At 34.5% G+C, this 16893-nt stretch overlaps 1 protein-coding gene across 2 annotated transcripts; it reads right to left on the reverse strand.

The window, feature by feature from the left end:
• Positions 1 to 1085: 1085 nt before the first annotated feature.
• Positions 1086 to 12175, reverse strand: LOC148942710 (mitochondrial import inner membrane translocase subunit Tim29). Of its 2 annotated transcripts, none has more exons than XM_089102779.1 (3): positions 12103 to 12175; positions 4534 to 4635; positions 1086 to 1799 (listed from the first exon to the last, which is right to left on the reverse strand). In XM_089102779.1, the coding sequence occupies exons 1-3, from the start codon at positions 12152 to 12154 to the stop codon at positions 1369 to 1371; spliced, it is 585 nt and encodes a 194-aa protein (XP_088958905.1). In that variant the 5' UTR covers positions 12155 to 12175; the 3' UTR covers positions 1086 to 1368. The 2 variants fall into 2 exon arrangements, with proteins under 2 accessions (XP_088958905.1, XP_088958906.1); XM_089102780.1 differs by lacking the exon at positions 12103 to 12175 and adding an exon at positions 10140 to 10161.
• Between the last annotated feature and the right edge of the window lie 4718 nt (positions 12176 to 16893).

Genomic DNA, 16893 nt, shown 5'->3' on the forward strand with positions numbered 1-16893 from the left:
GGATTTAGATACTAGGAAATAACAAGATCAGCACTAGTCTGCAATTGCTAGATGAATTTACATTTTGTATCAATATTTCGGTTTGGCGTGAAATAAAAGATAGCTATTGCAATAATAATATGGGGACGGGGGAATAGTTTAAGCCTGATAGTTATCCAAAGGATTTCATCATACTCAGATAAGCTAGGGACTGGAATAATTTTGGACACCTCCTTTTCTCCAAGTGGGTGATCTGAAAGAAAGAGATTAATAAATTATCAATAATTTTGACAAACGAAGGGACACTTTGTCGTGGGACTGTACTCTGCAACAGCTTTAAGATCAATTTGATTCAATTCCGATAGCACCTTGAGTTCAGTAAGCCTGTCAAAATTAAGATTTTCAGCGTTAGTGACTAAAGGTTTAGGAAATTTAAAGCCATTTTGGAAACGTGGAAGTCTATGAGTTTCAGTAATATTTTGATAGAGTTTTAATTTTAGGTTATACGATAGGGCGGTTAATTTTTGTGGCGGACGATTTATTACAGGATAATTGTCACATGTAAGAACTCTCAAACCAGAGTCACATTGGTAGAGTAGCCGTTGGGGGATAAAATAAATGGGAGGGGGTTCAATGGTTTCATGGTGATCGGGCAAGAAGTGAAATTGGGAGTGTTCTTGATAAAAGGACAAAAGACGGATGGTAAGGCAAGATGGTGCTGAGAACGAGAAGTGGGGTTGAGACCTGACAGACCTGGGTGACAGACCCCATAAGTCCCTAAGCAGTAAAATTTTTTTATCGTGCAGACAAGAATTTGTGGCCTGAGTATCGAGTCAGTCTTGTGAGTCCACCCATATAATAATACTACCATACTCTAATAATAAAATAAATATAATTTTTTAATTCCCCCCCCCCCCCTCTCCGCCCATAAACACTTTTGAAGTTTAACCTACCGGACCATTTTCTGCCAGGACTCTTGATGGAGTTCTAAAGCAATAGACCCAATAAATAACTGTGCATCATTAGAAATACCCGGAGAATAATAAAACGCGTATGAAATTGCTGTAGCTTTCCAAATTCTACGAATAAATCAGTTAAAACACAAGTTGTTTTTTATTTTAAAATAAAATGTGACAAATTCTAGAGCACAAACTATGACTTTTCACGAGGCCTGGTTCTTATAACTTTTAAATGTTGCAAAACTTTCCCCTTCAAAAAAAGGTAGAAAATAAAATCATGTGCCTCACAACCCTCTTATAATAAATAATGTTTGAGCGAAATTATTTGTTTCAACCACCAACTACACATTTGCTTGAGATCTTTTTATTGATAAATAAAAGGAAATGTGTACATAAGCATTTCATTTTTTGGCCTATGGTGAAAACTTTTCTATGAGATCGTGAACCCCTTAGGGTTCGCGATCCCCAGGTTGAGAACTGATGTATCAGACCATTCAACAGGACTAATATCAAAATCCTTCATTTTCTCTTCATATATCCACCATTTCCCCCAAAATCCAATGTCCTCAATCCTGTCATAAAATTTTCTAAGAGAAGGTTTCAAATAACCACACTGGGATTCGTACAGTCCTACCTCACGGCAAAAATTATCTTTCCACATAAATGATAAGAATAAACAACTTGTATACCTTATCCTATCATCACTATACAAACTATTAATGTGATCAACATGTTTTTCAGAGACTGGATTTTTTATAGGCTTGCTCACAAGAACCATAGCATTATTTGCTTCTATATGTCTTTCTTGAAAATCTAATTCTTTAGGATTGAGCCAAATTGCTGCTACAGCCAGTCCAATACCTAAAAATGAAGCGTCATAAAAAAACATAGAAATAAATAAAAATGATCGATATAAAAGGGAAAACTTTTTTAATGATGTAGATTATCCTATACGGTTCAAAAATGAAAGTATTACAGTCACATCAAATAAGATTAGATTTCATGTTATCACAAACCTGACATGCTAAATTCACATTTCTTTGTTCAAAACGAACACGAAAAAACATAAAAAAAAACAGATCCCAGACATGAATAATAAAAAGTCAAAGAACAAAACATTAATACAAAATATATATAGAAAAAAAAACAGACAAAAAAGACAAAAAAGGACAGTTATATTCAAAAAAGAAAAAGAGATTCTATAGCAGACTAATAGGTTGTTAATTTTTTTTTTCTTTTGCAGGGGACAAATGCTTTTGCATATCCATCAAATAAGATAAGATTTCTTGTCATTACAAACCCTGACATGCTAAATTCACATTCCTTTTCTCAAAACGAACACAAAAAAAAAACATAAAAAAAACAGGTACCAAACATGAACAAGAAAACGTCAAAGAACAAAAAAAAATCATACAAAATATATATAGAAAAAAAACATGTGAAAAAGAAAAAAATGGACAGTTATATTAAAAAAATAAAAAGATGCTATAGTAGGCTAATTGCTTGTTAATTTTTTCTCTTCTGCAGGGAACAAGGACTTTTGTATACCTTGGGGTTTGGCAAGAGATCAGAAATAAGATAGTTGGAATGTCTGAAGGGGGAAATATTTTGTGTGTAAGGGTTAAGTGGCACATTTTTTTTTTCTTTCAAAATGGAGACACAGTTGAAGTTTTCTGTACTCAAAGGATTCTAACCTAGTTTTTTTCAGTAAGAGGGAATACAGGAATTTATTATCTGAAAATTTTGTGGTTGGTATGTATTCAATTATATCAAAGTCCATGCCCAGATCACCAGGGTGCCAGTCAGGATAAACATATTCATGTGAAGGACAAACAAAGGAGGTATAAATCTACAAAGAATAAGAAGTACAGCTAAACTTATAAGAGAGCTTTAGAAGAGAAAATGTAGCATTGGCTAGATGGAGGATTAGGAATATCTGGGGGAGGGGAAGGAGATAAGGAGGCAATGACTTAAGGATAGTAATTGCCATTATTGAGGATTTGATGGGTTGATTTATATGTCTAAAGCTGAAAAATCACTGGTAATGTCATTGAGGTTACTCATTCAGTTTTTATAGGAGTAAGAGGGGCTGTTTTGCATTGCAATTACCTCCAAAATAGAGAGCAGTATGGTCACCTTAATGGATTCTATTCAAGTAAAAGTCTTGTTAATTGTGGTGTTCCCCAGAGCTCTATACTAGGTCCTACTCTTTTTTTTTTTTTCATTAATGATTTGCCTAATATTGCGACAATTGCTTCTAGATTTAAGGATTTAGTCGATCCTGAATCTCCTAAATCCAGAATCACTACACCCTTATTAGCTAGTGATACAAAATTAATGCGTGTTGCTCCAACCAAATGACTGCTTACCTCTACTATTAATGCAGTAATAACCAAGACACGTCTATGCTTAAAGGCAAACTGGCTTGACCTAAATATAAGTAAGTCAAATTTTGTTATCTTTTTACTGTCTCCAAATTATTATTCTGTAATTTTCACCGCTCAGTCCCCCCCCCTTCTCCCCAACTCCTTACAAGGTATATTTGTAGTTATTTTTAATTGTTGTTAGTAGAACATCATTGCAAGCAACACTTTTGGTGTGCTACCAATTAATTTCGTTTCTGGTTTTTGAAAATATATTATCATTACTACTACTATAGCAAGGTTCTAAAACTACTAAGTTATAATCAAATTTACTAGTATCAGGAATATCTTTTGAGAGGCTGTTAACCCCTGAAAAAGAAAGGACCTAGGAGGTTTTCTTGGGGCACGCCAATGTGGACTGGAAGGGGACTGGAATAATGATTTAGATGCTGGACTGCCTATAACCAATTTTTCATGGAAAAAGTCAACATGATCTTGTAAGCCAGTCTTTGTACTAATATATTCTGATTAACAAGATCAAATATGTTTGGAGATAAATTGAAATTAGATTAAGCATAGTATTTAATTTGGCAGTTGAGTTAACAAGAAATCCAAATGAATGAAGTCCCAACAGTTAACAAGGTAATGAGAATTAAATGTTGATTTGAAATCCCCCAATTGCCTCAGGCCAATAAGAGGCAGAATTTCCCTTAAGTCAGTCTGCAAGGAATACTTATTACAGTTCAGATATTCTGAATTTGGATAAAGAGGACAAAAAAAGCATCAATTACCAAGCTTTCTGTCTTTCTTTTTGAGAGGGATTTTCACAATTTGTCTTCATGATATGGTGTAACATCATACTGTACAGATTCATTTTGGTTCAACCTTTTTTCCACTTAATCAAATATATTTGCAGTTAAAACAGAACGAACTGTAATCCAGCTGAGGGACTTGGAGGTAAGTCTCCCCAATGGGTTTTGGTGAGTACTTCCTAAATTTAAAACGACCCACCCTATTAAGCACAGGATATTTATAATCTAAAATAAAATGATGTAAATTTTACCTAAAAAAGCTCTGCACAGCAGGCACTTAGTTTCTTAGATATTTACTAGTCACACATGATTGTGGATAGCTTGTATAGCATTTACTACAATTTCTGGTTTCCTGGCAAAAGGAGATGGAAATCTTACTTACTACGCCTAACCATGAAAAAAAAACCGATATGTACTTACCAGTGAAGTATTTTGATGCCTTTGCTGGCTTAGTTCTAATGTTATTGACTGTATCAACAGCTACTTCTTTGTAATCATTAATTACATCAGTCCAAAATCGTTCTAGAACAGAAGGGCAGAGTCTCTTTTAACAAATTTGATTTTTCCTTTTCTTTTTTCTCATTGACAACAACACTATTCTTTAACTCTTTTTCTATTCTAAGAATATTTCAAATAGATAGCAAAAATACTTGTTAAATAGAGACTAATAAAATTTACAGAGAAAATGCATCCTCCCTCTCCCACTTCTTCCATGGAGCATAAATCTGAAAAGCTCTATTCAAGTAACAAGCCCCATCCCCCTCTCTTTCAGGAAGCTGAATTTTCAAGGACTTGAGATGTTGGTATGCTAGGAGGTAAGCATATTCAGAAATGATCCCCCAGTCCCAAATAAGGGCCTGGGAAGGTATGTCTTTTCTTCCTGTTGCTTGTTGACTCTTAAAATAGCAAGAAGAAAAGAGTTGAGCTACTGAGAATCCACTGAGTATATAATTTGGGATATCTACTAGTCCCTGGGGGGGGGACAGATCCAGGGTTTGGTTTTATGGACACATTCAGGGCTCCAAACTTGCCAAACCATATTTCTTTTGAAAGCTATAATGTTCAATGGACATGTTTTTGGCATTTCATGGACAAATTCTAACAAAATAAAAATACAAAGGTTAAGAATAGCAGCTCTCCAGAAGAAGACTTTCTAGAACAAAAAGAAAGACATGTTTAGGTTTCTAATTTTATCCTCATTTTTTGGTCTTATTTGCTTCTGACAATCCATAAGACAGCCCCCCCCTTAATGGGCTCATATAGCCTTAGGCTATATAATAACTATCATAAAGATATCATATCTCCAAGTCCACACAGAGTAATCAGTATTACAACAGATCAATGAATAAAAATAACAACAAGCAGATATATTAGGCTATTACGGGTATACATGTGTCCATCAGGGGGGAAGGGGTACACTGTCAGGGTAACAACTATTATGTTTAAAGGAGCATAAAATAAAAGAGGTAATGGTAAAATTTTCATTTTATTTTTGTATAGCAGAAGCCTAGGGTTATATAGAGGAAAAAGAGTCTGAAATCCCTCAAACAAAAGCACGCATGTTTACAGCAAATATGCCATCATTTTTGAAGGGTTTCTAGCTCTTTTTAAGAATTTGTGCACATTTATTTTCATAATAATATTTTATTATTAACACTAGGCCAATGAATATAATAATTAGACTATCATTCCTGAATCAGCTACAAATGGCAATTTTTTATGACTAGCCAGGTTTTTTTTTAGATGCACATTTTACACTTTTGGCTACTATGGGTTGTTTTGAGCTCTTTAGGGACTCAAAATGAAACTACCCCACAAGCAAGTATTAAATTATGAAAGAGCATAAAAAAAGGCATCAAGTGATGTATTTACTTTTATCCTATTTAAATTATGTTTTCAGCTACAAATTTAGGTAAATTTGGGGCAGTTTAATTACTGACCTACAAATAAGATGAGCATACCACTCAATGCCTTTTGTTATGCTCTTTCCAAATATAATAATTACCTTACTCATAAATTCAACTTTAAGCCCTTTAAGGACACTGAAAGATGATACATTTCTCTCAAATTTTAGATACTGCTTACAAAGGGATTAGCATCACTCTTGTTTAAACTGGTTTACCTGTAAAATGAACCGACTGTGACAAAATTGAGAACCAGAAAACATCAGAAATATATAATTTGGGATATATATTTGCAACAAGGGGGTGGGAGAAGAGTATAGTGGAGCTGTAGTTGAAAAGTATTGACTACAATTATTCTTCATATAATGAACCAAGAAGTGGTTCTTTTTAACCCTTTTATACAGGATACCCAAAAATTAGAGATTATTGTATTATCTCTGAGGGTCTGTAATGGGCTTAAAATTAAATTTATCGGTATTGTATTTTTGATTATGGTATTTGGAAAAAGAACAAAAAAAGACATCAAGTGGTATGTTCACCTTATTTGAACATTGGTAATATAAACTGCCCCAAATTCACCCTGAAACATCACACTGAGCTGTTTAAGGCCTTGTTTAAAAGCTAATTTTTATACCTAAATTCACTTTCTTCCTAGCTAAATTATGTAAATATGTATAACAAACATTTATATTATTTTACACTTTTTTTCTAAGATAGCAAAAATCCAAGGTTAATATTTATATTAACAGACTGGCAGGGCAGCAGCAGCTGTGGTCATTCTTGAACACTGCTTGAATATAACCACTAGGCTTCCAAATGACGCATCCATTCTTACAGCTGAGCTAAAACCTATATTTGAAGCTCTAAATGTCATTAATAAAAAGCCTCCTGAATCTAACGAGGTGATCTTGCTCTCAGACTCTAAGTCTACCTTACAGCTCATCAGCCAGGTCCATTTACATTACAACATTTATTTACATTACATGGTCAAAATTATATAATACCAGTCACCAAGGTATTAAAGACAACAAGGCAGCCAATTTACTTGCAAATAAAGCAGCTGACATCCACATAGACCCAACATTAAAATCAAAACTCTATGCAACATAATTTGGAGAAGAAATCCCAAGAAGAATCTAGCACAGCTGGTACTCATTTTTCCCATTACATGAAGAGAATGCCATACTTCCAAATTCAAAGTGATACATTGACCCTGAGGAAAGAAGAATATGACTGGAAAACAAGAGGGGACCCAAGTTGTAGATTCTGATCTTTAGTCCCTGAGACTTCACAACACCTCATCTTTAGGTGCAATAGTATTGCAAAGTTGGCAAATAAAACAAGATATATTTTTTCAAGATTGAAAATAAAGCCTGACACAACTGAACTACTTAACATCAAGCTGCCAAGAAATTAAAAAAGAATACTATTCCAGTAGATCGTCGGTTTTTAAGGTGGAATGATATAGTATTCAGTTTGGCTGATTGTAACTGTATAAGGAAAGAGGAATAAGATTATTTGAAACAAATAAACCATCAGAAAAATTTTTGTATGAAGTCAAAAGGAGACTGTTTTTAGACTCCATGTGTCATTTTTCTGAAAAAGAAGAAGCAAGTACATCTCCATCATCAGAGAGAAAAGGAGGTGCTGTAGCTTTAATAACAAATAATTATATAGAATTGTGTGGTGTCAATTTTCCAGATTTTTTACATAATTTTGATACAATTGGCATCAATGTATGGCTGAATAATAACAAAACTTACATAATAAGCTTTTATAATCCTAATGGCCAAACCACAGATGCAATGGATTTCTTCACTTATATAAGTAATTCTAATATGCTAAAAAATATTATTATTTGTGGAGATTTTAATGCCCACAGCCTATTGTGGGGGGATAATCCAGCAAATAAAGCTGGTAAGTTTATTGACTGTTTGATTCCCAATAATAATGAATTAGCAGTTGCTACCATTCAAAATCTAAATACAAATTTTAACCCCAAAAGTGGCAATTTTTCCACAACTGATCTACAAATTGTGTCAGTAAATATTTTTAACAAAATTTATATAAAGAAAATTGATAACCTCTGCACAGTTCACTTTGTCATAGTTTCTTCTCTAAATGATCCTGCTGAAATTCTGCCATATACATCAAAAAATATTAACACCAAACCAAATTGGACTATGTTCCAAAATAAGCTTAATGATGAAATTACAAGTCTCACCCAAAAATCATGCACTCCAACTGTAACAGCTGACACACATGCTGAAATTTTAGCATCCATAGTTATAAATACAGCTAATCATGCTATCCCTGAGACACCACCCAGGAAAATAATCCCCAAACACACTCCCAAAGCATGGTGGACAAATGAGTGCCAAAATAACTGGAGAACAAAAAAGGCAGCTAGGGGAATATACTTTAAAAAACCATCTCCTTCTACATATTTAAGGAAATACACGCAGAGGCTAATCTTAAAAAGACTATACTAAATGCTAAATATAATTACTGGAATAACTTTGCAAATAGTGTTTCAAGAGAAACATGTTAGCCAATTATACATAAACTTATAATCCATATTTGTGGGAAAAAACTTTGTCCAACCCTCTCCAATATGAGCTAATACATAATAATATCTGTTAAGATAATGATGAGGCAAAGTTATTTGCAACTCTTTTTGTAATTAAGCTAACATCATATAATAAAAGCATCATCTCCACAATTTTGATAAATCTGATTTACCAGCCTTGTCCAGGATCAGAGTATATAACCTGTCCATTTTCAATTCATGAAATGAATAATGCAATAGAGCATATTAGGGCCAATGCTACTAGTAGCTATGATAACATACACCCCACATGGATAAAGAATCTAACACCTTCATATAAACAGGAACTCCTAAATTGCTACACTCATGCATGGAATGTATCTAGATTCCGCAATGTTTGGAAATGTTCATCCCTCCTAACGATCTTAAAGCAACATAGACCCAAATATGATCATGAGTATTCCATACCTATAATGATTACTCCTGTTATGGGATATGTAATTGAGAAAATGATTTACCATCGACTCCTTTGGTTTGTTGAGAAAAATAATATGATACCTCATAGGCTAGTCAAACTGGTTTCAGGAAACACCACTCCTCAACAGATGCTTTTATACTGTTAACAGCTGCAATAAATGAATCCCTATCTAAAAATAATGTCCTAGTTGCTGCTTTCCTAGACTTTAAAGGGGCATATGACAATGTGAGCTACAATATCCTTTTAACTAAGCTTGCAAGCCTTGGATTAGCCCCCAAGCTAGTATCCTTCATAAAATCTTTCATAGAAAATCAAAGCTTCATTGTTTGTGTAGGTTCAGCCTCCTCACCCAAAAATTCAATAACCAAAGGTCTTTCACAGGGTGCAGTTCTGAGCTGCCTCCTCTTCACCCTCTTTCTCTGGGACATGAACCTCACTCACACCAATCTACAATATGCTGATGATATGGTATTATGGTCAACTGGCAACACCTTTGAGATTGCACATTCAAAGTTGCAAAAGTCACTCTTCCAATTTGAAAAATTTTCCCAAAATTCAGATTTACCCATTGCACCCACCAAGTCAAAAATCATCTAATTTCACCTAATAAGCATCCTAATAATCACCTAATAATCATCTAATAAGCAAAATAATATTAATGCAATACTAACTATACATGGAATAACTATTCCAGAAAATAATCAAATTAATTACCTAGGTCTCATACTTGATCAGAAACTTAATTTCCATCTTCACATCACAAATACAATAAAAAAAATCTACAGAAAAATAAGAATAATAAAGACTTCTTTCTACACCATGCAATTGTAAGGAGAAAACTTTACTCTAATTTTATAAATCATATATAAGACCCAATATTGGTTATGGGCTAATTGTTTATGTTGCTTGTGCAAAGAGCCATGATGCAAAAATTTGAAACAACACAAAACAATATAATCTGTCTCATATTTGGCCTTATGAAACGCACAAGTACTAAAGTTCTGCTTACTGAGAGTTGATTATCAAAAATAAATGAAAAACGAAGTTTTATTTTGATAAATTATCTTACGAAAATTTAAACCAATAGCTTACTTACCCTGCATAATTGGTTAAGAAATTCAGCCATGTTTAGAGGCATTGCAAATGAATATGCCAATACCCAGAAGAACTTCCCAGTGCCAGCAAAGTCTATTGCACCTACCTTCCCCCAAATCCCTCCATGGAGCTGGTCAATTTCCATAATAAATACTAATTTCCCAAAGTGGACTAAATAACTTACCCCCATTGTTTTCATCTAGAAAAAATTTGCTGAATTTAATATAACCACCTCCAAATTTTTGTTGATGGGTCCAAAATGAATGAGAAGGTGGCAAGTGGAGTTTTCCTCCCACACCTTAATATTGCAATGGGTCAGAGACCCATTGCCATATGGGTCAGAGACATATCAATGTCTGCAGAGTTAAATGCCATAATCATGGCATTAGAGCACTTCATGAATAAACAACCTTTGATAGCTAATTCACAAAATATTATAGTTTATTCTGACTCTTTGCCAATTTTCAGGCATTTTCATATCAGTTCACTAATTCAAGTGGCTCAGTTCCCTCATCCCCTCTTTGCAGGTATTGTAATAAAGCCTAGAGCTGATGTCTTCAGCTTCTCAGTATAAGATATTGCCCCTTTTCATTGTCTTAGCATTATTTACATTCTTGCTTCAAGAGGCACAAGAACTTACCTTCAATATGTTCCAAACTACTCAGGTCTAACTGGGAACCATCAGGCTGATGGAATCGCAAAAAAATGCTATAAATATTGACAAGCCCAGTAGGAGACCAATCCCCATTGGAGACGTTTACTGCTGGAGACTATCAGAGGTACTGTATAATAAAATTTATCCAATACTATCTCCCTTCCCCAATAAGGATCTTTCTAAAATTTATCATAGAATTTGGTCTGGCTCAAATGGGCTAAATTTTCAGGCGTTTTCATATCAGTTCCCTAATTCAAGTTGCTCAGTTCCCTCATCCCCTCTTTGCAGGTATTGTAATAAAAATGAAACAATAGACCATTGCCTATTTGAATGTAATATCCTGATGTCTGCATAGTATACCCTGCATTGTAAACTGTTAAAGTGCTTTAGACACCACAGAATCTCACTATCAGCTAAGAGTCTAGCTGACTATACCTGCAGACAGTGTACACAACTCAATGTTTATCTTCTTATATTTCAACTCCTAGAGTCAAAAGACTTGCTGAAAGAAATCTGAGCAGATTCAATTTGAATAAGAAGCTATTAATTCAGGAGCTCTGTTCAGCTACCAGAGTGAAACAAAAGGAAAACGGGTAAATAGTTTTAACTGAATAGCCCCACCTGATGAAATAGAAGAAGATTAGAAAAAAAAACTGATATGGCTTAAAATTCTACTTAAAAAATAGGAATTCCATTTTCAGAACTACAGCCAGAGAAACAGGAACTGATAACTAAAAATTAAGGTAAAATTTTTATCAAAATTTTAATAGGTATAGACCTGTCAAGTAGGGAAATTTCTAAGACTTAGAAATCAGAAGAGGATTAACATGGAAGCCTGGCAATACCCTCCAGAATATGTTTTTGGGCCTGAATTCTTTACTTAGTTTCATTTTCCAAGCCTAACCCCTTCCCAAGGTAGGAAAAAGTAGCTAGAATACAATTTTACCATATAAACATTACCCAAATTCAAAACATCTAAAGTTTAACTATGTCTTCTAAGGCTAGGCATAGCCTATAACAAATATCCATGGGTGTCCATAAGCTGAAATTTAGGAGTGGTGCTTATCTGGTCTAATTGGCATTTCCAGTTTTGTATAATAGAAATCTCAAAACAAAAATATAAGGCAGCAGCATCATTCAGCTAGGGGAGCTTGCCCTCCCCCCTTAATGTGTACACCTGCAAATATCCTTGGCTTGTAGACCTAGGTTAGAATTTAAACTACAACTTTCATTATCCAAGCTTAATTTTCAAGTGTCTATTTAGCTTTGACCCTAGCATTATGCATATGAAATGCAAAGCACAGCATACTCAATTTTACAATGCTATTTGAACCAAGGCGGGAGAAAGCCAGACGATTCATTTTTCTTCTCTTACTTGGGCTCTAAAATCGGCGACACTGCTGCCACTCAATCTACATTGTATGATAGTTTCTAAAATTGTGTAAAAGGCAGATTTTTGCGGTATCATTCCAACCGAACTGAAGTAAAATTTGCAGTGAAGTTTGATGCCTTTAATACACAGATGTCGTTTCTAGCTTAGCAAATATCTCATTTTTTTTCTTCTTCTTTTTCTTGGAATACCAAGCCTTCTGTAGTCCACTTCGGTCCCGTTTTGGCTTCACGACGATTTTCAATCTGTAGGTGATGATAGGCCAGGAATAAGTCTTGCTACCATCTGTGTGATCTACTCGCAGATATTATATGTCACAAGAAATTAAAGATACTTTTGTATAAATTTTAATTAATTTCTTGGCACTTTTTTTGTAAACGTCATGTAGCTAAAGTGTGTTTTTTTTAAGTGGTACATTTTACCCTGAAATCTGCACAAAAAGAGGGAAAAGACCAAAGAAAAGAAAATTGAAACTCCTGGACCTAAACCAAAATACTATAGAAAATATAAAGCGTAATGGTAAAGTTAAAAGTTGTTTGGTCAATCTTCGGCATTCTCATCTGTTCGCTAGCTCGTCCAGACTATCCGATTTCTCAAAAACTAGGACAGAAAATTGGAAGCTGGAATATCTATTTTTTTTTTCTCTTCTAAGCCAGATTAAAAATTAGTTGATCACTTTTTTGTTTCCTTTTTCGGGATTTTTTTTTCAGAAAAGTATTGAATATTTTCGTTTCTGTCCCATGTTTTTCGGACCTTGTGATTTACCGGTCTAAAAAAGGGAAAAGATAAAAAAGTTCTGATCTGCCGTCCTAGTTTTTTCTTCCATTTTCAAAGAAAGGAGATAGCTTGGAATCCTTTCATAAAATAGGTTCGTTGGCCACGCTATAAGGACATTTTTTTGTGGAAATACAGTCAGTCAATGTTGCAATAGCGTTTACTTAAAGGACCGGCTTAATAAGTCTATTTTAGCTTAACCATGTTCTAGCTCAACCTTGCCAGGGATAGAACCACCTTTCAGCTGACTTTTCAGGTCGCTTTTAATTTATAATGTCGACGAAAAAGCTATTCAACAAAGATCTTGTTTGCTGTTAGTTTTAACTTAATTAAAATACTAAAAAGGTTACTTGGCAATTATATTTCACATTTCTGATGAAAAAAAGTTTTGTATAATTTTCTAAATATTTGATAGGCTGACAACTCCTGCAAAATGTTTAATGTAAGTTACGGCAGTAATAGACCAATGACCAAGTGGTCCAAATTTGCCAGACCCACATTTTTTTTTAGTCTGAACCTATTTTGAAATAGCCTGCCATCTTTTATCAGTTTTTGAAAGAAAAAACTGCCGTCGTACCAGTAAGATGAAATTACTCGGTATAAATGGGGTAATAAAAACATTGTGGTGTATAATTGCGTTATGAGGTATCAAGAGAAAATGGTGTGGTATTTCGTTTGAAGTTGAAGTCTCGATATTATTCTGCGAAATCTTGTGTAAGCGGCAAAACATAACTTAGGACCTAAGAGCAAGGTTTTTACTCCAAAATTTTCGAAGCCATATGCTGGGGTCCTACATAAAAGTTAGGGGGCCTAAAACATGAGATTTCATAAAAGAGTTTTGTTTTCTTTGTTACAAACTATAACAAAGTCCACTTCGTTACAAAAACAAAAGGATATGTTTTCAGAGTGATTGATGTGGCACTGGGCATTATTTTTTTAAAGTCAAAGTTACACTAGTTGCTATTTTCAAAAAGTTTGAAATCATTGTCAATGTTCGCTAATCTTATTGAAGTACTTCAAACTAAATACAACAACTAAAGAATTCTTGTCTCTATGACATTACACTAATTCTTTTATACATTGGTGCTAAAGTGCTTTGAAATTTGAGTTTGTCTAGCTGATTTATAAAACGAAAATCACAAAGAAGAGAGAAATGAGGACAATAACGGCCAGTGAAAAACAGAACAAAAACTATGCAAATACGTTGGTTGAGACCTCCGCTCAACCGTCCTCAGTGCAGAAAAAAAGAAGAAAAATGCAGATAAAAGTCCAATGAACAAAATAAAACCCAAACCTCAAAATAAACACTAAAACTAAAATAAGGACCCTTCCGAAGTAACGATGAAAGGGTGACAGAATAAAATATAATACTAAACGGCATTTTACAATTCGATTTTATGTAAAGGATTTTTAAAGGCTGATCACTTTCCAAGTAGGGTATTATCAGAGACTCTATTAGAATGCGAAATATAGTTTCGTGGATGAATATCAACACATCCATGTTTTGACACAACCTGTGTTCCGATAACCTCTCCTCTAATTGCTGTTGGATTCTACCAAAATAAAAACAGTCACAATAAAAGGAATTCTATGAACACCACTGCCCAGAATGGGGCTGATTTTATCTTAATGTCACCTTTAAAAATTCAAATACAAGACAGAGCTTTTTAACAACGGCAAAGATAAAGCCAACACCATTCTGGATACAGGTGTTTATAGAATTCCCTGCTCTTGTGACTGTTTTTATGTTGGTAGAACCCAACAGCAATAAGGGAAGGGGCTATCAGAACACAGGTCCTTAATCGGCAAAGCCACGGGGCCACACCAAAGGACTGAGACTTTAATTCCGCATTAGCTCAACAAGTCTATGACAACCCACATCATTCCATTTTGTTTGATAATACCTCCATTATTGCCCCTGTTAAAGGTCTCGTGCAAGTTTCCAGGGAGGCAGTTGAAATAAAAAACACATTCACCTAAAGGTCGCCCTCAATAGAGACACTAAAGACATTTTTCTAGTACCCATTTATGATGAACTTGCTAAATCTTTTCAGTTTTATATCCATCTACAAAATTATATTTCGCAGTCTAATAGAGTATCTGATAATACCCTAGCTGGCAAGTGATTATCCTTTAAGAATGCTTTATGTAAAATTAAATTGTAAAATATCCTTCAGTATTGTTTTTTTTCAGTTACCCTTTCATCGATACTTCGTAAAAGTCCTTATTTTACTCTCAGTGTTTGTTTTGAGGTTTGGTTTTTATATTGTACTTTGGACTTTTATCTACATTTTTTTTTATTATTCTGTTCTTAGGACGGTTGAGTGGAGGCCTCAACCAAAATATTTGCATAGTTTTTCTTCTGTTTTTCACTGGTCGTTATCGTCCTCGCTTTTCCTTTGTGATTTTTTGTTAGCCAGTGTGGTCTCAGAAATTATTTACTAGCCGATTGATATATATTTCAGCGTTTATTTTTTAAGTTAATTTTTATTTGCCTAGATTTTGATGAGTTCATAAAAAAAATTTCCGCCACTTTTGTAAAATGAAAAAAAAAATGAGAGAATGTATGTGACATTTTAAAACATATAAAAGTTTACACTAGCCAGTTTTGAAGAAAAATGTTAAAAAAAGCATAAAATCGACTTTTCCAGCTCAGAATTCATTTTTTGTTTTCCTTAGAAGTTGTACTCCTGATAGTTTATTTTCCCTAAACTACCCTAATATTTTTAACATATAATGGCATTACTTGGTGACTATTTCATATTTGCTGCTTTATTTGACTCAAGTACGAATAAGGCCTTAAATTTCTTTACAGAAAAATTGAATTTAAATTGATTTTAAGCAGCCAGCCACTGTTCAACTAGCCCCCCTCCCACACACTCTTTTCCCTAAATGCTTTTCATCAAATTTTAAGATGTTCATTTTGTTCAAAAAACTCTAAAGACCAGAATACAAAAAAATCCGGTATCGACACAACCACCCAGAGCCAGGGGGCAAATGTTGTAAGTTATGCCCCGGGGGCATATAAGCTGTTAATGGAAAGGATGGTCGTAACTTTGAAGGAGGCTTATTTGATTGGAAGGTGAAAGTTCTAGTTCCCTTTTTAAGCGTCAAAAGTGATCGGAGGACAACTAGTCCCCCCATACCCTTTTTTCCCCAAACGCATCCAATCAAAATTGAGAGATAGCCATTTTGTACAAAATACTCTAAAGATGAGATAACAAAAAGTCCGGGGTTGACATAATCTCCCAGATTCCGGGGAGAAGTGTTGTAAGTTATGTCCCGGGGACATTTAAGTTTTTACTGAAAGGTTGGTCTTTTACACTTCATAGGGGGCTTATTTGATTGGAAATTGAAAGCTTTAGTTCCCTTTTTAAGAGTAAAAATTGATCAGAGGTCAACTAGCCCTCCCCCCCGCCACGCCTTCTTTTCCCTAAATGCTTCTCATCAACATTTTAGAATAGCTGTTTTCTTCAAAATAGTCCAGAGATCATAAAACAATGCCTCCAGGTTTGACACTACCCCCCCCCCCCCAAAGCCTGGGGACAACGATTGTAAGTCATACCCCAAAGACGTATAAGGTTTTTTTTTAAGGTCTGTTCTAATAAACCTTGAAGGAGGCTCATTTGATTGTGAATTGAAAGTTTTAGTCTACTTTTTAAGAGTCAAAAGTGATCGGAGGGCAACTTTCCCCCGCCCCCTCTCCCTTCACAATCTTTTTTCTCAAATGCATCCAATCGAAGTTTTGAGATACTGATTTTGTCCAAAATAAACAAAAGATCATATAACAATGCCTTCAGGATTGACACAACCCCCCAGAGCCCAGGGAGAAGTATTGTAATTTATGCTCCGGGGGCATAGAATGTCTTTTTGTGGATGTTTGTGTGGAACTTTGTAGGATGTTCATTTGAATTGATATTCAAAGTTCTATTTCCC

This window comes from Artemia sp. Qi Xiang Cuo, chromosome 16 (genome assembly GCF_049724085.1).
Source record: "Artemia sp. Qi Xiang Cuo chromosome 16, ASM4972408v1, whole genome shotgun sequence".
Classification (NCBI taxonomy): Eukaryota; Metazoa; Arthropoda; class Branchiopoda; order Anostraca; family Artemiidae; genus Artemia; species Artemia sp. Qi Xiang Cuo.

Bases quoted from the DNA above. Each gene is read 5' to 3' on its own strand.
- LOC148942710 (XM_089102779.1), bottom strand. From the start codon at position 12,154: ATGAATCGTCTGGCTTTCTCCCGCCTTGGTTCAAATAGCATTGTAAAA. The intron at 4,636-12,102 runs GTATGCTGTGCT...CTTCTGTTCTAG, and splicing joins AAATAGCATTGTAAAATTGA to AACGATTTTGGACTGATGTA. The intron at 1,800-4,533 runs GTAAGTACATAT...CTTCATTTTTAG, and splicing joins GGCATCAAAATACTTCACTG to GTATTGGACTGGCTGTAGCA.